This window comes from Pleurodeles waltl, chromosome 1_2 (assembly GCF_031143425.1).
Source record: "Pleurodeles waltl isolate 20211129_DDA chromosome 1_2, aPleWal1.hap1.20221129, whole genome shotgun sequence".
NCBI lineage: Eukaryota > Metazoa > Chordata > Amphibia > Caudata > Salamandridae > Pleurodeles > Pleurodeles waltl.
The window spans coordinates 1,319,896,689-1,319,918,763 of NC_090437.1; the positions used below are offsets into that span (position 1 = coordinate 1,319,896,689).

General features: G+C 49.8%; 1 protein-coding gene across 3 annotated transcripts in view; it reads right to left on the bottom strand.

The window, feature by feature from the left end:
* The window catches only part of LOC138251332 (uncharacterized), a 59,381-nt gene that overhangs the window by 31,682 nt on the left and 5,624 nt on the right, over positions 1-22,075 (bottom strand). For 2 of the 3 annotated variants that reach the window (XM_069205643.1, XM_069205641.1), the window contains exon 2: positions 11,690-11,775. In XM_069205643.1, coding sequence (XP_069061744.1) covers positions 11,690-11,699 — 10 coding nt within the window. In that variant the 5' untranslated portion in view covers positions 11,700-11,775. Of the gene's footprint in view, positions 1-3,397; positions 3,526-11,689; positions 11,776-22,075 lie in introns of those variants that run through there. The other variant, XM_069205642.1, reaches the window with a different exon arrangement.

Below are 22,075 nucleotides of genomic sequence, written 5' to 3' on the forward strand. Positions count from 1 at the left end.
CAATGCAGAGCAACAGGTCACAGTGACATCACCCAAACCCCCGTAAAAAATGCTATGACAAAATCAAATTCGGAAAAAATATTTATGTATCAAAAAGCTCCTGAATATTATAGTCCAACCATGAAAAATATTTACATCCCAAAAAAATATATACACATCAGTGTATAACTGAAGTAACAAGTCCTGCACATCCTACGAATTGACCATGCCCGTGGGCCATAGTTTAGCGCAACAAGGGCAAAGCCCACACAGGAGACCTGAGTCCTTTGGAGAGAACACTGCAGGGGAATCAGATGTAAAAACTACAGGCACCTCAGGGGGAAGGGAAGGGGGGAGCACCACAGCCACATGAGTCCACGACGCCAGATCCACGAAGGGGCCACCATGCCCATTGTTCCTTCCTGGGGAGTGCAAAGCCACAGTCTCTCAATGTCTCTACAGTGAGTGGGCTGCCCACTGTACCATCCAGGGGAGTGCAAACCCACAGTCTCTCAATGTCTCGACAGTGGGTGGGCTGCCCACTGTACCATCCAGGGAGTGCAAAGCCACAGTCTCTCAATGTCTCGACAGTGGGTGGGCTGCCCACTGTACCATCCAGGGGAGTGCAAAGCCACAGTCTCTCAATGTCTCGACAGTGGGTGGGCTGCCCACTGTACCATCCAGGGGAGTGCAAAGCCACAGTCCATCAGGTGGATTACAGTCTCCACTGGTCAAGGAGGAGGCATGGTGGGCACAGTGAACCATAAACAGTGCTTGAGACGGCGGTGCCCAGCGGAGCGGTGCTTGACAGGAAGGGCCCAGCGGAGCGGTGCTTGAGACGTTGGGGCCCAGCGGAGCGGTGCTTGACAGGAAGGGCCCAGCGGAGCGGTGCTTGAGTTGAAGGGCCCAGCGGAGCGGTGCTTGAGTTGAAGGGCCCAGCGGAGCGGTGCTTGAGACGGCGGGGCCCAGCGGAGCAGTGCTTGACAGGAAGGGCCCAGCGGAGCGGTGCTTGACAGGAAGGGCCCAGCGGAGCGGTGCTTGAGACGGCGGGGCCCAGCGGAGCGGCGCTTGAGTTGAAGGGCCCAGCGGAGCGGTACTTGAGTTGAAGGGCCCAGAGGAGCGGTACTTGAGACGGCGGGGCCCAGCGGAGTGGTGCTTGACAGGAAGGGCCCAGCGGAGCGGTGCTTGACAGGAAGGGCCCAGCGGAGCGGTGCTTGAGACGGCGGGGCCCAGCGGAGCGGTGCTTGAGTTGAAGGGCCCAGCGGAGCGGTACTTGAGTTGAAGGGCCCAGCGGAGCGGTACTTGAGACGGCGGGGCCGAGCGGAGCGGTGCTTGACAGGAAGGGCCCAGCGGAGCGGTACTTGAGACGGCGGGGCCCAGCGGAGCGGTGCTTGACAGGAAGGGCCCAGCGGAGCGGTGCTTGAGACGGCGGGGCCCAGCGGAGCGGTGCTTGACAGGAAGGGCCCAGCGGAGCGGTGCTTGAGACGGCGGGGCCCTGTTCAGCGGTGCCTATCTTCACGGCGGGGCCCTGTTCAGCGGTGCTCTTCTGCATGGCGGGCCCTGTTCAGCGGTGCCTATCTTCACTGCGGGGCCCTGTTCAGCGGTGCTCTTCTGCACGGCGGGCCCTGTTCAGCGGTGCCCATCTTCACGGCGGGGCCCTGTTCAGCGGTGCTCTTCTGCACGGCGTGGCCCTGTTCAGTGGTGCCTATCTTCACGGCGGGCCCTGTTCAGCGGTGCCTATCTTCACGGCGGGCCCTGTTCAGCGGTGCTCTTCTGCACGGCGGGGCCCTGTTTAGCGGTGCCTATCTTCACGGCGGGCCCTGTTCAGCGGTGCCTATCTTCACGGCGGGGCCCTGTTCAGCGGTGCTCTTCTGCACGGCGGGGCCCTGTTCAGCGGTGCCTATCTTCACGGCGGGCCCTGTTCAGCGGTGCCTATCTTCACGGCGGGCCCTGTTCAGCGGTGCCTATCTTCACGGCGGGGCCCTGTTCAGCGGTGCTCTTCTGCACGGCGGGGCCCTGTTCAGCGGTGCTCTTCGGCACGGGCAAGGGAGCCAGACCTGGGCTGGACTCCCTGCTCAGTCGCCCTCGGACCGTGACGTGTCTGGACCCTTCGGTGATGGACTCCTGGGCTCTATGGTGTCCTCCTTCACATCTGGTATGTGACATGTGTGGCCCACCTGCTCCGCGCTCCTGCTGCCCTTCCGCTCCTTAGATGTTGCTCCCTGGCCCTTGCCTCCCCTAGAGGTTGTGGCTGGAGAAGTGGGCGCACATTGCTCCTTGGGGGCAGCCGTGTCAGTCCTCGCACGGTGGCCCTTGTTCTTGCGGGTCCTCTTGCCGGGTGGGGGGCTGGATGTGTTCCTGCTGCTGATCGACGTGTCACTGCTGGCAAAGGGTGGACTCCAGTACCCCGGCACAACAGTGACAGTCGATGCTGGGCTGGTGGTGGCTGCGGTGCTCTTGGGACTCTTTGCAGATGGAGGGGGTGGGTCATCGGAGGGAAAGAGGTTAAGATTATACAGGAAATGTTTTTTAGGGCCAAGGTTGAGAGAAGGAGAAGTGGTGATGGGAGTGGAGGAAGAGGATGTGGTTGTAGGAGAGTCAGGTGTGCTGTCTTTGGGTGAAGGTGCTGGTGCTGTAGGCTGTCGTGAGGTGGATGGCTGTTGGGTGGGTGGCTGCCTGCGTTTGTGTGTCTTGGAAGAGGGGGTGACAGACACAGTGGGAGAGGACACAGGGGACGTGTACATGGCAGTGGGGGTGGTGACTGCACGAGTGTGGACTGTAGTGGAGGGTGAGGTGGTGATGGAAGCACTGGCTGATGTTGGGGTGCATGCAGGTGTGAGTGTAGACGTCACAGGGAGGGAGGAGGGAGACGAGGAGGAGGGGGACACAGAGGTGGTAGTGACTGCTGGAATGTCCGCATCTGGGTGTTGCTTGGGTGAGTGCTTGTGGGATCTGTGGTGCTTGTGTCTGGATGAGCTGCTCTTGGGTGTTGAGGTGTGTGCAGGCTGGTCTGATGGTGTGGATGGGATAGGATGAGGAACAGGAGACAGAGACAGGCTGGAGGCAGACAGAAGAGGAAGACTGGAGACAGGGACAATGGCTGCCGTCAGTGCTGAGGCCAGAGCAGTGAACGCTCGTTGATGGGCAGCCTGACCCGAATGAAGGCCCTCCAGGTACGCATTGCTCTGTTGAACCTCCCTTTGCACACCCTGGATGGCATTCAAAAGGGTAGTCTGCCCAACAATGAGCGTCCTCACCAGGTCAATGAGCTCCGCACTGAGGGCAGCAGGGGTGACAGGGGCAGGGGCTGAGGTGCCTGGGGCGAAGGAGACGCGCGCCTTCCTGGGCGAGCAGGCACGGAGCGTAGGCTGAGGGGCTGCTGGGAGGGCGGTGCTGGTGCGCTGGGTGGCGGCTGTACCTGTAGTGGCGGGGGGCATGGATGTTGCCACCACCGCTAGGAGCACCCATCCGAGGACGTCTCTGAGTCGCTGGTCTCACCACCGGTCCCCGTTGTGGTGCTCCCCTCGCCCTACGGATCACTGGTGCCCTCGGTGTCTGTTCCTGAGCCCACCGGGGCCTTGTGACCTGCAGCTCCCTCGTGCTCCGATGCCAAATCTCCTCCACCTGATGATGCTAATGCACACATGCACAAGAAGATGAAGAAAAAGGGTGGGGGGAGAAAAAATAAGACCAGGTTGAGTGCATGCAATGTCAACACCGTTGGCGGAGAGGACAGACACAGGAGCCTCATGCACTAAGCCGCGCATTCGGGGTACACTACTCAGTACTACTGACTAGGACAACAGGTCACGAGACGTCTAACGCGCACATTGGTGATGCAGGACCATCAATGGCTGTACTTGTCACCCTACAGAGGTGGGGGCCGGGGGTCCAGGGCCATGCCTAAGGGAGAGGACTACACTACAGAAAGCGCCCTGGCCTCATGTCACCCACAGCCCTCCTCCCCCACCCAGACGCCTCAACTGCGCATGAAGATAGTAGAATGTGCTGATACTCACCCCCTTGTGTCTGCTGTGATGCCTTCAAGCGCCCATCCATCTCAGGGTAGGCCACCGCCAGGATCTGGGACATCAGGGGGGTCATGGTGCGACTGGCACCCCTCCTAGGTTGGGAGGCCATCCCCAGCAGTGTTTCTGCGGTCTTCCTTGTTCCGCGGCGGATGTCCTCCCACCTCTTGCGGCAGTGGGTGCCCCGTCTGTTGTGGACCCCCAAGTTCCGGACTTCCTTGGCGATGGAACGCCAAATGTCGATCTTCTGATGGGCGCTTACCTATTTGACATGTACAGGGTGGAAAGGAAACAAACATCAATGACCTGCACGTTAGATGTGATTTCCCCCCCCCCCCAACCTTGCTATATGGCACATGCTCTCATCTGTCGTGCGTTGCACTCCTCATTCGCCCCCCACCCCACCAACTTACATCCACCCCAATCCACACAGACATAGCCCATTCCATGTGCACCCGCTGTACTCACCTGTTGGTCTGGAGGACCGTAGAGTAGCGCATACTGGGGGAGGACCCCATCCACGAGCTTCTCCAACTCTTCAGAGGTGAAGGCAGGGGCCCTTTCCCCAGTCGCAGCAGCCATTGTATCAACCCAGACCGAGTTCACAGCAGCACTTGCAGTATAGGTCCTCTCCTGTGGATGATCAGGTCTCGAGTGATTAAGGAGATAGAAAATGGCGGTCACGCCCGTGGCGGTGCGTACCGCGGCGGTGCGTACCGCGCCCGCCGGCGCACATCGTCATTGGCTCCTGAAACCCATGGGCTCCAATGTTAACCAATGCGACTTTGTACAGCGGTCTTCGACCGCCTACCGCCACGGTGTGCCCCGCCAGCGCATTGACCTCACATCCCATTGTCCCACTTCACAGGTCAGGCAGCCGCCATTTCAAGGGCCCACATGCCTAAATTACAACTGCGTCACACAGGCCTAGGCCTTGCTTTGCCACACATACAAGCATAGAAAGCCATACATTATCGTGTACTGTGCAAACTCTGGTGAACGTACCTGTGAGTTGATTGACTCTGTGCTCCATGTTGTCCTTCCTAGGCACCGTCCGCTGGGACTTGCAAGGAGAAGGATGAATCCTCGCGTGTACCGACCGCTGGTGGACCTGTCGACAATGGAAGAACGCCATATTATACTACGCTACCGACTTGACCGAGCCACTATACATGAACTGTGTGCCCAGCTGGAGCCTGCCCTGGTGTCCCCCATCCGCCAACCCACGGGAATTCCCCCTCTGGTGCAGGTTCTGTCAGTCCTCCATTTTTTTTGCAAGTGGCTCATTTCAGACAACAGTGGCCATGTCATCTGGAATGTCTCAGCCTATGTTTTCCAAAATTTTGTCCAGAGTGTTGTCTGCCCTGATGAAACTCATGCGGAGCTACATCATTTTCCCCGAGGAGGGTGATTTGCCTACAGTGAAGGGTGATTTCTATGCCCTTGGACATATCCCCAACATCATTGGTGCCATTGATGGGACCCATGTGGCTTTAGTGCCCCCAAAAGACGATGAGCAGGTGTACAGAAACAGGAAAAATTACCATTCTATGAATGTGCAGGTGGTCTGTTTGGCTGACCAGTACATCTCCCATGTAAATGCCAAGTTCCCTGGGTCAGTGCATGACGCGTATGTTATGCGAAATAGCAGCATCCCCTATGTGATGGAGCAGCTACAGAGACAACGTGTGTGGCTAATAGGTGACTCTGGTTACCCCAACCTGCCTTGGCTATTGACCCCAGTGAGGAATCCCCGGACCAGGGCAGAGGAACGGTACAATGAGGCCCATGGGCGAACTAGGAGGATCATAGAAAGGACCTTTGGGCTCCTGAAGGCCAGGTTTCGGTGCCTGCGTATGACAAGGGGATCCCTGATGTACTCACCAAAGAAGGTGTGCCATATCATCGTGGCCTGCTTTATGCTTCACAATCTGGCATTGCGACGTCAGGTTCCTTTCCTGCAGGAGGATGGTGCAGATGGTGGTGTTGAAGCAGCTGTGGAGCCTGCGGAGAGTGAAGAGGAGGAAGACTCAGAGGACGACACAGACAACAGGGACAGAGTCATAGAACAGTATTTTCAGTAGTAGAGAGGTAAGAATCATCCATGCCATTTTACATTTCCTGAAAGCCTCCTGCATCTCAACTTTGTCTATTTCCCCCCAGTTCTTTAAAACTGATGTTTTATTTTCCCTTCCCTTTTCAGTGCTGTATGACCCAGTGCGTGACTTCTGCTTGGTTAGCCCATGGACTAATGCTAATTGACCTCGGTATGTGTTCAGCACAAAGTTAACCGAACGTAATTGTTATGTAATGTGTTATACATTTGTAAATAATACAGGCTGATTCCTGATTGATTTCTGTGCAATGAGTGATTTCTTTTTAGTGCAAGTAAATGGTACAAGAAAGTAAAACGGTGATGGGTGGGGGTGGAGTAATGTCCATGGTGGAGTCCAGTTCTCAGTCTCACAGGTGCATTGTCCTTATGCCTGTGGAAGGATGGAGCAGGGGCAGTCCAAGGTTGGACAGGGTGGCAATGTGGGACAGTGGGATGACTACAGGGGGGATCTCATGCTGGCGGGGGTCTTGACATCCTACTCTGTGGGCTTTTTGGATCTCAGGCTCCTCTTGCGGAGAGGTTGTTGTTCAGCAGGAGGTGGGGTTCTGGTGGGCTGTCGTTGTGGTGGGGCCTCCTGTCCACTAGCGCCGGCGAAGGTGGTAGGCTGTTCTTGGTCCGGGCTAGTGACAGGGGCCCTGTGTGATGCCACATGGTCCCGAAACGTGTCCTCCAAACGGTTCAGGGCCTGGACAATGCTCCCCATGGCGGTAGAAATGTTGTTGAGGTGGTCGCTGAACCCCATGTAGCGTTCCTCCTGCTGTGCCTGGATCTCCTGGAACCTGGCCAGTACCGTCGCCATCATCTCTTGTGAGTGGTGGTAGGCTGCCATGATGTGGGTGAGGGCCTCTTGGAGAGTGGGTTCCCTGGGCCTCTCCTCCCCCCCTGTCTCACAGCAGCCCTCCGAGTTGCCCTGTTTCCCTGGGCCTCTGTCCCTTGGACGGTGTGCCCACTACCACTGCCCCCAGGTCCCTGTTGTTGTTGGGGTGGTGGGTTAGCCTGGGTGCCCTGTAGTGGCAGACACACCCCTGATTGACCTGTCCTAGAGACAGAGGCATGGGCCCGCTGGGTGGGAGCTGTGCTGTTGTTCCCAGAGGTGGTTGGGTCTGCAGTGGCCTGTGTCTGGGTGAGGGGAACCCACTGTCCAGAGGTCCCCGATGGTCCGGGCTGGTTATCAGATTCCAGGTCGACAGAGCTGCTGTCATCACTGGGGGCCTCTTCCGGGGGTGGTATGGACATTTCTGGACCCTCCTGACCGGTGTGTTGTCGTTCGGGTCCTGCATGGGGTAAGAGAGTATGGTTATTGTTTCTGTGTGTGCAATTGCGTGCGATTTAGGGGTGCCCTTGTCCCCCAGTGCTGGCATTCCCTTGGGGGAGGTGTTGTGAGGGTGGTTTGTGGGGGGGGGGGAGATGGGTATGTGCAGTGGTCATGCTTAGGTGATGGGTGTCCATAGTTATTGGTGGCATGCAGGGGTTGGTTTGGGGTGGGTTGTGCTGGAGAGACATTCTCAGGGAGGTTTTTGTGATGTAGGGTTGGGGGTGAGGGTGGGGGTGGGGGTTAGCATGCTGGGGGGGGTGAAGTAGTGGAGCTTGCACTTACCAGAGTCCATTCCTACGGCTACTCCAGCGAGGCCATCAGGATGCAGGATGTTTAGCACCTCTTGCTCCCATGCTGTGAATTGGGGTGGAGTGGGTGGTGGTCCCCCGCCAGTCTTCTGCACTGCGATGTTGTGTCGGGAGACCATTGAGCGCACCTTCCCCGTAGGTCGTTCCACCGTTTGCGTATGTCCTCCCGATTCCAGGGATGCTGTCCCACCGCGTTGACCCTGTCCACGATCCGCTGCCATAGCTCCGCCTTCCTGGCTATGGTGGTGTGCTGCACCTGTGAGCCGAAGAGCTGCGGTTCGACTCGTATGATCTCCTCCACCATGACCCGGAGTTCTTGGTCCGAAAAGCGTGGGTGCCTTTGGGGTGCCATGGTGTGGTGTGTATGAGGTGTGGGGTGGTGTATGTGGTGATGAGTGTGTTGGTGTATGGTGCTATGTGCTTCTATGTGGTGTATGTGATGGTGTAGTGTGCCTCTGTGTGATGTCGCTCTCTATTGTGATATGTCTCTCCTTCGTCTCAGATTTTTTGTTGTAGGGGTTTGTGGGTGATGTGGGTGTGTGTTTTATATTGTAATGGGTGTGTGGGAGTGGTATGTGTCTGTGTTTCAGGTGTGTGCCTTTCAAATTGTCCAATGTGGCTGTGTTTTGTAGAGGTGTGTGTATTTTGAGCGCGGCGGTGTGTACCGCCAATGGACTACCGCGTTTGAAAGACCGCCGCGTGGATTTGCGGGTCGTAATGGCATGGGCGTATTTCTGTTGGCGTGGCGGTGGAGGTTTGGTCATCTCCAATTTACCACTGGCCGCTGATGTGGCGGGATGCAGTGGAGGTCGGATTTTTGGAGGTTTGGCAGTTGTGGCGGGCTTCTGACCGGCGGTAAGCGCCTTTTACCGCCGAGGTCAGAATCACCCCCTATATTCCCTTAGGAGGAAAGTGATACACTCATTATATACACTCGTATGCAGATATAGCTGTAAAACAGTTAGAAATCAGTGCAAATAGTGAAAAACACAATAGTTAGAAATGGGCCTAGGAGAAACACAAACCATATTCTAAGAAAGTGGAATGCAAATGTCGGTTTCCCACCTAGGCAAGTGTAGTGTGTAAGGGGTGCGGGGAGTATTAAAAAACCAAACACCAAAGGTAAGTAATGGAACCCACCCCAGAGCCCAGGAAATAATAAGTAAATCAGAGTAAGTTTCCTAGAACACACAAGAACACGAGAAAGAAGATTATGCAAGAACCAGAAGAGACTGCAAGACACCAATGATGGATTCCTGGACCTAAGCCCTGTGGAAGAAGGGGACCAAGTCCAAGAAGCACTGAAGAGTCCAGGGATAACAGGAGCCCCTGCTAACCTGGATGAAAGTGCAAACGAAGACCCACCGGTGAAGAACAACAGTCAGTACTGTACCCAAGAAGACAGATGTGGGTTCCTGGTTGGTGCAGAAGATGTCCCACACCGGGTGGATGATTGCAGTCTGGTTTGCGTCGCTGGATTCCGCCAACAAGCCTTGGACCTGCAAATCTCACGGTTAGCGGAAAATAGCACTGCCTGGGACCAGGAAGGACCTGGTGGACTCTACCCAGAAGAGGGAGTCAGAGGTGGCTCTCAGAAACTCAGAGGGTCCTCAGAAGACAAGGCAGTGCACACAGGAGTCCCACAGCACAGGGACAAAGAAGGTGCACAAGGAGGCCCATGCAGCACTATACAAAGGGATGCCATGCCGCAGGAGAACCACACAGGAAGCTGTGCATCATAGGAAAGACTGCTGGGGGCCGGAGCTGCATGGTGCTTGAAGTAGCTCATGGTAGGCTGCCAACAGCCTTGGGAACTGCAAAATACACAATGCATGGGAGTAGTGTCTTGCGTGGGAAGGCAAGCTTTTACCTCCACCAAAGGTGGACAGTTGGACGTAAGGACCGTCTGGACCACTTCAGTCCATCACCCGTGATGCTGTATCCACACATTTTGTCAGGAGAGGGTACCTAAGCCACCAGTCGTCACTGCAGAGGGGTGCCTGCTGAAGCAGGGAAGTGACTCCTTCACTTCAAGGGAGATTCCTTCGTTCTTCTGGTGCAGGCTGAAAACAGGTCTTCAGCTCCTGCCAGTTGTTGGCAGGAGCTGAAGATACAATGTTGCAGAAGTTGTCTCTGCTTGTTTGTTGCAGTTGTAGAATTCCTGGAGGGTCCCGATGCAGTTTCTTTGGTAAGAAGGTGAAGTGGAGGATGCAGAGGATTCCTGCTGGAGTCGTGCAATCCGAATCTGAAGAACCACCCAAGAGAGAGACCCTAAATAGCTCTGACAGGATAATTGGTCAGCTACACAGGAAAGCACCTATCAGGGGAGGGCTCTGACTTCACCTGCTGGTACTGGCCACTCAGATGCTCCCAGAGTGCCCTGCTAACATGGAATCCAAGATGGCAAAACCCAAGGACCCTCTGGAGGAGCTTTGAGCACCACCCATGGTCACTCCCCTTTCCTTTGTCCAATTTTGCACCAGAGCAGGGACTGGGGTTCCCTGAACCGATGTAGACTGGATTATGCAAGAAGAGCACCATCTGTGCCCTTCAAAGCATTTCCAGAGGCTCTGGGAGGCTACCCTTCCCATACCTGTAACACCTATTTCCAAGGGGAGAGTGTGTAACACCCCTCTCCCAAAGGAAATCCTTTGTTCTGCCTTCCTGGGCTCGAGCTGCTTGAGCAACAGGAGGGCAGAAACCTGTCAGTGAGGTGGCAGCAGCTGAGCTGCCTTAAAAACCTCAGAAGGCTGTCATTGTAATACTGGGTTCCTCTAAGGAGCCCCCAGAGTGCATGGGATCGTATAACCAATGCTTGCACAAGTGGCGTAACAAGGAGAAATATGTTTTTTTTTTTTTCGTTTTCCTCTTTCTATGTGTGCAGGATTGATTTTGTGCAGGAAAGTGCCACTTCCTGCACAAAAACAATCCTGCCTCTAACACGGGCACCCTTGAATCATTGTGCTAGGGTGCCTGTATTGGTGCTAGGTTGCCACAACGGCACCAGGGCAATGGGAAAGGACAGGAATGCACCATATTGGATTACTGTGGTGTATTTCTGCCCTTCATCTGTGATGTAGGACAGCACAACAAGCTGACTTGCTGTACTGCCCTGCACCACTAGGCTCTTATATATGCACCCATGCCCCTACCTGGATGACAAAAGTGTGAAATGTCACTTGCAGAGCATCAAAGTGTAACATAACAGCTCAGTCGGATGCTGTCAGTGGCTCCAGTTTATGCGAAGGTGGGGGGGTCACATGAGCCTCATGCCCCCATTCATGTCATGAGGACTACCTCATGAGACCTCTTTCATGCCCATGTTGAAGGCACTGTTAAGAAATGGTTGTCCAAGCACTAGGGAAGGGCATTCCAGATTCTCTGGAAAAGGCTGGAGTTACTCCCCTTCCAGGAGATAATTCCAAAATTGCAGAGGGAGGGGAAAGGTCTTGTCCATGGAGGAAAATATGCCTTCGCACATCAGGCTGGATTTCTCCAGAAAGTAAATCAACACTGTGCACAATTACACTGCGGGAAAAAGCCAGCCTTGTGTAACATACCAGGAAATGCTTGTCTAGTGCAGCTTTCCAGGTATACTACTAGTTCAAGTGGAGAAATACATCTCTGAACATAACCTTTTGTACATTTAACCAGTGTATTTACCACTGGGCATTACAACACCCAATATTCAACCAAATTCTTTTAATTTATTGAATAAATAATTTAGCAATAAATGTGATTTACAGCGTTTACCCAAGACTGCAGGTATGTAAAATGAATGGTTGGTTGGAGCATTTAAAGGGTCCATAATGCATAGGGTTGGACTGTCTGTCTCAATTGTCCATATAGCATGATCAATTAGCTACTATTTAATCCCTCTGGTGAGACTTCATAGTATATGTATACACATTTGCGTGGCATCTGACATGTGAAAGTCACTAACCTGTGTTCATGGTTAGAAGAAAGGAGCAGAGACGTGTGGAATCTATGCCTTTTGCTTTGCTTTACTCAACTGAAGAATCCCAGCTCCTGAAAAACATTAAGAAATGATTGTTGAGAATGAGGTCAGATTCAAGAAGTGGAAAATTAGAGGAAATTTGTAGTGCTTGGAAACTATTGAATAGCACTAAAAGTTCTTATTTTGGATCACCGGGTTAAAAATGAGTGAATAGATCATATGAGACTGAATGTAATAAAAAACAGACAGAAATTGTTACTTTCTTTACATCAAAATTTCTTGTGCATGCATTGCATTAACCCATTAACCCACGCATGCATGCATGTGCAGTCTGTAATATTGCCAATAACTTTGGCCCCGTTCCATGAATCTCCACAAAACTTTACAGAAAGGTGCTACTTTTTAAATAATTTGTGCATAGACATTTTCAGTGTGGTCCATCTAGGAAGGGTCAAGGAAATAGAGGGGGTAGCAAAATGCAAAATCCCCATGCATTTTCCATAGTGTTCTTTATGGAGGGCTGCAGCAAAAACTGCTGAAAGGAATTACACTAAATTTAACAGGAAGCTAGATCTTGGTCCACAGATTGTACTTTGTTTGATTTGGTGTAAATCCCTTCTGTAGATTTTGAGAAATGTAGGTTACAAAATATTTGTATATCTGGATTATTGGGTTCAAGTGACTCTCACAAGAGTCCTTCAAACCCAGTTTAAAAAAAGAAAGTACTGTGATTGGCCCCGGGAGCTTTTTTGCCATTGGGCCATCTTGCTTCCGGGGAGTCAGACTCCTGTGGGAGTGAGCACTCTGATTGGCTGCCAGCAACAGACGAAAAAGTTTGTTGGCAGCCATTACAGGGCTTGGGATGTTTTAATTAGGCCAATCTGCCCCCAAGGTGAGCAAAACCACTAGGCACAAGGGATTTATTTTTTACACATGGGGAGCAACCCCTTAGGCAAGGGTCGCTCCCCTAGGGGAGAGGGAAATGTATTTTAGGCCATTTCTGCCCGCCTATTTTTATTACCCTCATCAAAAACCACTAAGGCACCAGGGATTGTGGTGTGTATGTGTGTTTTGTTTGGGGGTGCAGCCCCTTGTGCAAAGGTCACTCCCATGGGGGCACATTACTGTTGGCCATATCTGCCCCCCTTGGGGGCAGATTGGCCTATTTTTGGAAGGCCCATCTGCCCCCAAGGGGGTCAGAAAGCCCACCAGAGACAAATAAATGGGGCCAAAGCTGTACTGCCCACTGGTGGGCAGATGGGGCAATTACCCCCGATTCACTCACCGGGGGCAGAAAACCTACTAGATGCCAGGAGATAAAAAATAAAAAAATAGTGGGTTGGAGGCTGCCAACCAGTATGGGCATGGTTATTCCCCCACCACAACTGAAGGGGGTAACAGTCTTTCATCTCTGCCCCTGCACACTATTACATCTTATCCCACGGCAAGCAAGATGACATTTGATTATTTTGTGTTTTGGTTTTACATTTGGGTCATGAGAGCTTGTCTAACTCTGAAAATCATCTTACTTGGAATGGTGAGGGCTGCACTTTTTGGACTTTGGGATGCTGCCATGTAGAAAAATCAACAAGACCTAGGCACATCTGAAAACTAAACATCTGAGTAAGCACAGGTTGGTGTGCTTCACATGCACCCAGCGCCATTTTCTTACCCACAATGCCCTGCAAACCTACAACTTTGCTGGAAATCACACATTTTTCCCACATTTTTGTGATGGAATCTTCCAGAATCTGCAGGAATCCCCCAAATTCCTACCATCCGGCATTGTCTCATCTATACCGATAAAAATTCTGCCCCACTTGTCAGCCTAAAAATGTTTGTTTTCAAACTGGCCTTTTGGGCCCGCTTTGGTTCCCCCTCAATTTCGACATGTTTTTGGCTCTTCCCTGTCACAGGCACTTGGCCCACCTACACAAGTGAGGTATCATTTTTACAGGGAGACTGAGGGGAACACTGGGTGGAAGGAAATTTGTGGCTCCTCTCAGATTCCAGAACTTTCTGTCACCGAAATGTGAGGAAAAATAATTTTTATGGCCAAATTTTGAGGTTTGCAAAGGATTCTGGGTAACAGAACCTGGTGAGAGCCCCACAAGTCACCCCAACCTGGATTCCCCTAGGTGTCTAGTTTTAAAAAATGCACAGGCTTGGTAGGTTTCCCCAGGTGCTGGCTGAGCTAGAGGCCAAAATCCATAGCTAGGCACCTTGCAAAAAACAGGTCTGTTTTCTTTGGAAAAATGCGATGTGTCCAAGTGGTGTTTGGGGCATTTCCTGTCGCAGGCACAAGGTCTACCCACACAAGTGAGGTACCAATTTTATCGAGAGACTTGGGAGAATGCTGGGTGGAAGAAAAGTTGAGGCTCCTCTCAGATTCCCGAACTTTCTGTCATGAAATGTGAGGAAAAAGTATTTTTTTTACCAAATTTTGAGGTTTGCAAAAGATTCTGGGTAACAGAACCTGGTGTGAGCCCCATAAGTCACCCCATTCTAGATTCCCCTAGGTGTCTAGTTTTAGAAAATGCACAGGTTTGGTAGGTTTCCCTAGGTCCTAGCTGAACTAGAGGCCAAAATCCACAGCTAGGCACTTTGCAAAAAACAGTTCTGTTTTCTTTGGAAAAATGTGATGTGTCCACGTTGTGTTTTGGGGCATTCCTACTGCGGGAACTAGGCCTACCCACACAAGTGAGGTACCATTTTATCGGGAGACTTGGGAGAACGCTGAGTGGAAGAAAAGTTGTGGCTCCTCCCATATTCCAGAGCTTTCTGTCACGAAATGTGAGGAAAAGGTATTTTTTTGGTCAAATTTTGAGGTTTGCAAAGGATACTGCGTAACAGAACCTGGTGAGAGCCCCATGAGTCACCCCATCCTAGATTCCCCTAGGTGTCTAGTTTTAAAAAATGCACAGGTATGGTAGGTTTCCCTAGGTGCCGGCTGAGCTAGAGGCCAAAATCCACAGCTAGGCCCTTTGCAAAAAACATGTCAGATTTCAATGGAAAAATGTGATGTGTCCATGTTGCATTTCCTGCTGCGGGCATTATGCCTACCCATGCAAGTGAGGTACCATTTTTATTGGGAGACTTGGGGAAACACAGAATAGAAGAAGAAGTGTAATTGCCCCTTTTCTTTCTCCACATTTTTGCCTTCCAAATGTAAGACAGTGTGTAAAAAAGACATCTATTTGAGAAATGCACTGTAATTCACATGCTAGTATAGGGACCCTGGTATTCAGAGATGTGCAAATAACCACTGCCTCTCAACACATTATCTTGTGCCCATTTTGGAACTACAAAGTTTCTTTGATACCTATTGTTCACTATTTACATTTCAGCAAATGAATTGCTGTATACCCTGTATAGAATGAAAACCCATTGCAAGCTGCAGCTCATTTATTGGCACTGGGTACGGAGGGTTCTTGATGAACACGCAAGCCCTATATATCCCTGCAACCAGAAGAGTCCAGCAGACATAACAGTATATTGCTTTCAAAAATCTGACATCACAGGAAAAAGTTACAGAGTAAAACATAAAGAAAAATGGCTGTTGTTTTCAGCTCAATTTCAATATTGTTTTGTTTTAGCTGTTATTTTCTGTAGGAAAATGTTGTAGGATCTACACAATGACCCCTTGCTGAATTCAGAATTTCATCTACTTTTAAAAAATGTTTACCTTTTCAGGATCCAGCATTGGTTTCACACCATTTCTGTCACTAACTGGAAGGAGGCTAAACGCACTAAAAATAGTAAAAAAGGGGGTATGTCCAGCAAAATGACTAAATTGTGTTGAAAAATGTGGTTTTCTGATTCAAGTCTGTCTGTTCCTGAAAGCTGGTAAGATGGTGACTTTAGCACCGCAAACCCTTGATGCTCTTTTCAGGAAAAAAAACACAAGCCTCCTTCTGCAGACCTTTTCTCCCATTCTTTTTCAAGAAAAACATATTTTGCTATATTTTGGTTAATTTCTTGTTCTCCTTCAGGGCAACCCAAAAACTCTGGGTACCTCTAGAATCCCTAAGATGTTGGAAAAAAAGGACGCAAATTTGGTGTGTGTAGCTTATGTGGACAAAATGTTATGAGGGCCCAAGCGCGAACTGCTCCAAATAGCCCAAAAAAGGCTCAGTACAGGAGGGGAGAAAGGCTTGGCAGCGGAGGGGTTAAAAAACATAAGTCCCTGGAGTCCCCAGAACCTAAGGCCTAGGAGGAGCCTGGCAGCAAGCGGGGGTTGGCTTTAGATTTGGTAATGAAATATTACTTTACGTTCAAAATACCGTGGAAACTCAGTGAAAAAAATCAAAGGTTAAAGCAACATTGTAGTTAGGTGTGACAAAATATCTGTTTATGCTTTTTTTTTTTAAGTTTTAGTTTTAGTTAGGTGAATATGTCAATGACAATATTAACATTTTGAACTAAAAAAACACAGAAATTTACCAGTTACAATTTATAGTTAGCAGCGCTAACTGTAACTTGCGCCCCACCATGCACTGCTTATGACCTCAGATATAAAATTACTCATGACATGTTTTATGCAATCATTAAAGACATTACTGATGGCACCTCAAATGACATCACTGATGACTTTACTGATAGCATCTTCCAAGTTTTGTTTTTGCACATATTGCTCCATAGATTAGTAAGGCATTGAAGACCTAAAAGTAAGTACAAAATAGCTCAGAAAAATATGAAGCATTATTAATGCCATCACAGATACAATTCCATTAGTTGTAGGAAGCATGGGTTATGTGCGACGTTGACCCTATATCATATACTTCACTGGTAGCGTTATTCATATTAACAATCTGTGAGAAAGTAGCCTCTTTCTAGCCTTGTTACCCCCACTTTTGGCCTGTTTGTGAGTATATGTCAGGGTGTTTTTACTGTCTCACTGGGATCCTGCTAGCCACGGCCCAGTGCTCATAGTGAAAATCCTATGTTTTCAGTATGTTTGTTATGTGTCACTGGGACCCTACTAGCCAGGACCCCAGTGCTCATAAGTTTGTGGCCTATATGTATGTGTTACCTGTGTGATGCCTAACTGTCTCACTGAGGATCTGCTAACCAGAACCTCAGTGGTTATGCTCTCTCTGCTTTCTAAATTGTCACTAACAGGCTAGTGACCAATTTCACCGATTCACATTGGCATACTGGAACACCCTTATAATTCCCTAGTATATGGTACTGAGGTACCCAGGGTATTGGGGTTCCAGGAGATCCCTATGGGCTGCAGCATTTCTTTTGACACCCATAGGGAGATCTGACAATTCTTACACAGGCCTGCCAGTGCAGCCTGAGTGAAATAACTTCCACGTTATTTTACAGCCATTTACCACTGCACTTAAGTAACTTATAAGTCACCTATATGTCTAACCTTCACCTGGTGAAGGTTGGGTGCAAAGTTGCTTAGTGTGAGGGCACCCTTGCACCAGCCAAGTTGCCCCCACATCGTTCAGGGCAAATTCCCCGGACTTTGTGAGTGCGGGGACACCATTACAAACGTGCACTGTACATAGGTCTCTACCTATGTACAGCGTCACAATGGTAACTCCGAACATGGCCATGTAATATGTCTAGGATCACTAAATTGTCACCCTAATGCCATTCTGGAATTGGGGGGACAATTCCATGATCCCCCGGGTCTCTAGCACAGAACCCGGGTACTGCCAAACTGCCTTTCCGGGGTTTTCACTGCAGCTGCTGCGGCTGCCAACCCCTCAGACAGGTTTCTGCCCCCCTGGGGTCCAGGCAGCCCTGGTCCAGGAAGGCAGAACAAAGGACTTCCTCTGAGAGAGGGTGTGACACCCTCTCCCTTTGGAAATAGGTGTGAAGGCTGGGGAGGAGTAGCCTCCCCCAGCCTCTGGAAATGCTTTGATGGGCACAGATGCTGCCCATCTCTGCGTAAGCCAGTCTACACCGGTTTAGGGATCCCCCAGCCCTGCTCTGGTGCGAAACTGGACAAAGGAAAGGGGAGTGACCACTCTCCTGACCTGCACCTCCCCTGGGAGGTGCCCAGAGCTCCTCCAGCGTGCCCCAGACCTCTGCCATCTTGGAAACAGAGGTGTTGCTGGCACACTGGACAGCTCTGAGTGGCCAGTGCCATCAGGTGACGTCAGAGACTCCTTCTGATAGGCTCTTACCTTTCTTACTAGCCTATCCTCCTTCCTAGGTAGCCAAACCTCCTTTTCTGGCTATTTAGGGTCTCTGCTTTGGGGAATTCTTCAGATACCGCATGCAAAATCTCACCAGAGTTCCTCTGCATCTCTCTCTTCACCTTCTGCCAAAGGATCGACCGCTGACTGCTCAGGACGCCTGCAAAACCGCAACAAAGTAGCAAAGATGACTACTGCAACCTTGTATCGCTTCATCCTGCCAGCTTTCTCACCTGTTTCCTGTTGGTGCATGCTCTGGGGGTAGCCTGCCTCCTTCTTGCACCAGGAGCTCTGAAGAAATCTCCCGTGGGTCGACGGAATCTTCCCCCTGCAACCGCAGGCAACAAAAGACTGCATCACCGGTCCTCTGGGTCCCCTCTCAGCACGACGAGCGTGGTCCCTGGAACTCAGCAACTCTGTCCAAATGACTCCCACAGTCCAGTGACTCTTCAGTCCAAGTTTGGTGGAGGTAAGTCTTTGCCTCCCCACGCTAGACTGCATTGCTGGGTACCGCGTTATTTGGAGCTGATCCGGCTCCTGTGCACTCTTCCAGGATTTCCTTCATGCACAGCCAAGCCCGGGTTCCCGACACTCTAACCTGCAGTGCACAACCTTCTGAGTTGTCCTCCGGCATGGTGGGACTCCCTTTTGTGTCTTCGGGTGGACTCCGGTTCACTCCTCTTCCAAGTGCCTGTTCCGGTACTTCTGCGGGTGCTGCCTGCTTCTGTGAGGGCTCCCTGACTTGCTGGGCGCCTCCTCTGTCTCCTCATCCGAGTGGTGACATCCTGGTCCCTCCAGGGCCACAGCAGCATCCAAAAACCCTAACCGCGACCCTTGCAGCTAGCAAGGCTTGTTTGCGGTCTTTCTGCGTGGGAACACCTCTGCAAGCTTCTTCACGACGTGGGACATCCATCCTCCAAAGGGAAGTTTCTAGCCCTCTTCGTTCTTGCAGAATCCACAGTTTCTACAATCTTTGCACCCTCAGCTGGCATTTCCTGGGCATCTGCCCACTCTCGACATTGTCGCGACTCTTGGACTTGGTCCCCTTGTTTCACAGGTACTCAGGTCCGGAAATCCACTGTTGTTGCTTTGCTGGTGTTGGTCTTCCTTGCAGAAACCCCCTATCACGACTTCTGTGCTCTCTGGGGGTTATAGGTGCACTTTACACCTACTTTTCAGGGTCTTTGGGTGGGCTATTTTTCTAACCTTCACTGTTTTCGTACAGTCCCAGCGACCCTCTACAAGCTCACATAGGTTTGGGGTCCATTCGTGGTACGCATTCCACTTTTGGAGTATATGGTTTGTGTTGCCCCAATACCTATGTGCTCCTATTGCAATCTACTGTAACTTTACATTGCTTGCATTACTCCCTTTTGCTATTACTGCATATTTTTGGTATTGTGTACATATATCTTGTGTATATTTGGCATTCTCATACTGAGGGTACTCACTGAGATACTTTTGGCATATTGTCATAAAAATAAAGTACCTGTATTTTTAGTATATCTGTGTATTGTGTTTTCTTATGATATTGTGCATTATGACACCAGTGGTATAGTAGGAGTTTTGCATGTCTCCTAGTTCAGCCCAAGCTGCTCTGTTATAGCTACCTTCTATCAGTCTAAGCTGCTAGAAACACCTCTTCTACACTAATAAGGGATAACTGGACCTGGTACAGAGTTTAAGTACCCCTTGGTACCCACTACAAGCTAGGCCAGCCTCCTACACAATCAACCTTATATTTATATGTGAAACCCTCATGGCATACTATGTTTGATCTGTATAGAACTGTTCAGAGAAACCCAAGTTCCTAAAAATACTGAGCGTCTGTTCCAAAATGAATGTCATACTACAGACAGCTTTTTTCTGTATTAGACTCCTGACGGTCACCAAACCTACATTGAGAAATTAAGCCCTAGATATACAACAAAGTGGCGCAGTGAGGTGCTATGCCAAAAATAGCCGCAGCGCGCTGTGCCACTTTTAAAATGCAGGGATGCGTCTTATCTACAGGAATATGGCGCACCCCTGTGTTTCCCCCTGTGACGGGGCTGAATTAAGCTGCCTGCGCCATCACAGGCATCCTGCCACCATAGTGCAAGAGTGTTTCCTTGTATTTACAAGGAGGCGTTAAGCCACTTTTTGGAAATATGGTGCAGTGAAATACGACTGAAAGTGACACTCTGGTGGCGCTAGGGCTTTGTAAATCTGGCCCTAAGTTTATATGAGTAGAGAAGTGGGTACTGTAAACAGAATTCACTCTATGAAGAGAGTTTACTCAGGACTAAACTGTTTGGAGATCAAGAAATACACTACATCAGGGTACGTCCTGGCATGGGTCCCTTGCTCACTGTGCCACTGGATTCAGGCTAGCCTGGCGGATGAGGGGTGATACCCTGAAACCAGTCCCATGAAGCTTGTTTCCTGCACATGGAGGGTCTGACCTGGCAGTTTGGGCTAAACTTTTGCCGTAGGGAGCTGGGTCAAGGCTAATTTATATATGGCTGGGTCCAAACTGGGGTGACATGGTGAGCAAAAGAACAATGTATTAAACCTTGATCTGTGACTGTGAAAGTTTCAGCAGTCTCTCCATCATCATTTTATGTTGCTAAAAAATTGTGTGGAACATGCTGATCACAAGTTGTCAGCTGTCACACAGGATAACCCTTCAATGCAAACATTTACAATGTGTTCAATGCCTGTACACAGCTATCATTATTAGGAGCACATGCTTTTTGTAAACACTTAACCTATTAACTAGACACAGGCTAAACAATATTAGATAAAGAAGAACTTTGGTGGTTACACAACACTATACTATAGATCCAACCAACACACTCATTGGACGATTTCACGAGTGATGTCATCAAGGACATCATTTGACATGTTATCAGTGATGTCATAAATTATGGTATAGAACATGTATTGACTAATATAATATGTAAAGTTATAAACAGTACATGACGGGGTGCAAGATATAGTTATCTGTATTAACTATGACTGGTAAATGTCTGTGTTCTTTAAATTCACATTATGATGTTGGCACTGATATATTGACCTAACTAAAATGTCAATTTAACCTTTGTTTATGTTTGTTTATTCTAAATGATTTTTTCAAATTTTAAGTAAAATATAACAATTTGTAACTATAAAGTCACTTAAGTCTTAGCTTTTAGTGAAAATATGCAAAATTATAATTTTTTTTATATATATATATATATATATATATATATATATATATATATATATATATATATATAATGTATTTTCAAATGTTGACAGATGCTATCAATGATGTCTCAGAGCATGTCATGAGTGATGTAGTATATGAGACCATAAGTATGCATGACAAGGGCTCTCCTAGCGCTGCGCCCAGCTCCAGCAGGTAGCCAACTCCATCCAAATACGCTATATTGTGATGCAGTAACACTATACACTACTTACCCCTCTGTATGTTTGCATGCAGTGGTTAATTTGTAAATAGAAAATGTGCATTTCAATGTGCGAGCACGGAGTACTGAGACAACGTAATCCTAAAGCCATCTGGGGCCTCTTTAATCCATTTACAGACACTCCCTGCCCCTTCAGTTCACTCTTGCAGCTTTCTGCTTTCTCCCTTTCTGACAGTTTCCTTTTTCCTCGCTCCATCTTTCCCATGTGTCTTTTGCACGCAGTAATAGCCTGATGCAGAACAATAAGTGCAGGCCCTCAAAATAAGTGCTGGTGCCCCCCACAGGCGACTACCCACTAAAATTAAGTACTACTTCCAGGTCACCATGAACAGTTCTCTGCTGCCGTCTGGCTAGGGCCCTGCTATCCTGATGCGACACATGTGCCCAGATATTTACTTGTTCACTCACTGCTTGTCTCATTTACTCACTCACAGTTCACAATTGTTCCAAATGCATGTGTGGAAATACCCCCAGAAGAGGTGAGTTATCTTCACATTGAAAATTATTGCTCTTGATGGAAAGAAAAACAAGAAAGAAGAAGTCCATTGAAGTCCACCTTTACACACATTAAATCGCTGGATTAGGGGGACAAGGGAGTACGGGTGGAAATGTATTATTTTCGATGACTGCTCAGTGTCACATCTGATTTTATTTTGAGTTTGTGAATAGACTGAATCCACAGTGAGCTTAATCGGACAACTCAGCAAACTTCTATTTTTAGAGATTTGGGACCTGACTTCCCCAAGAGTACAGCTAACACC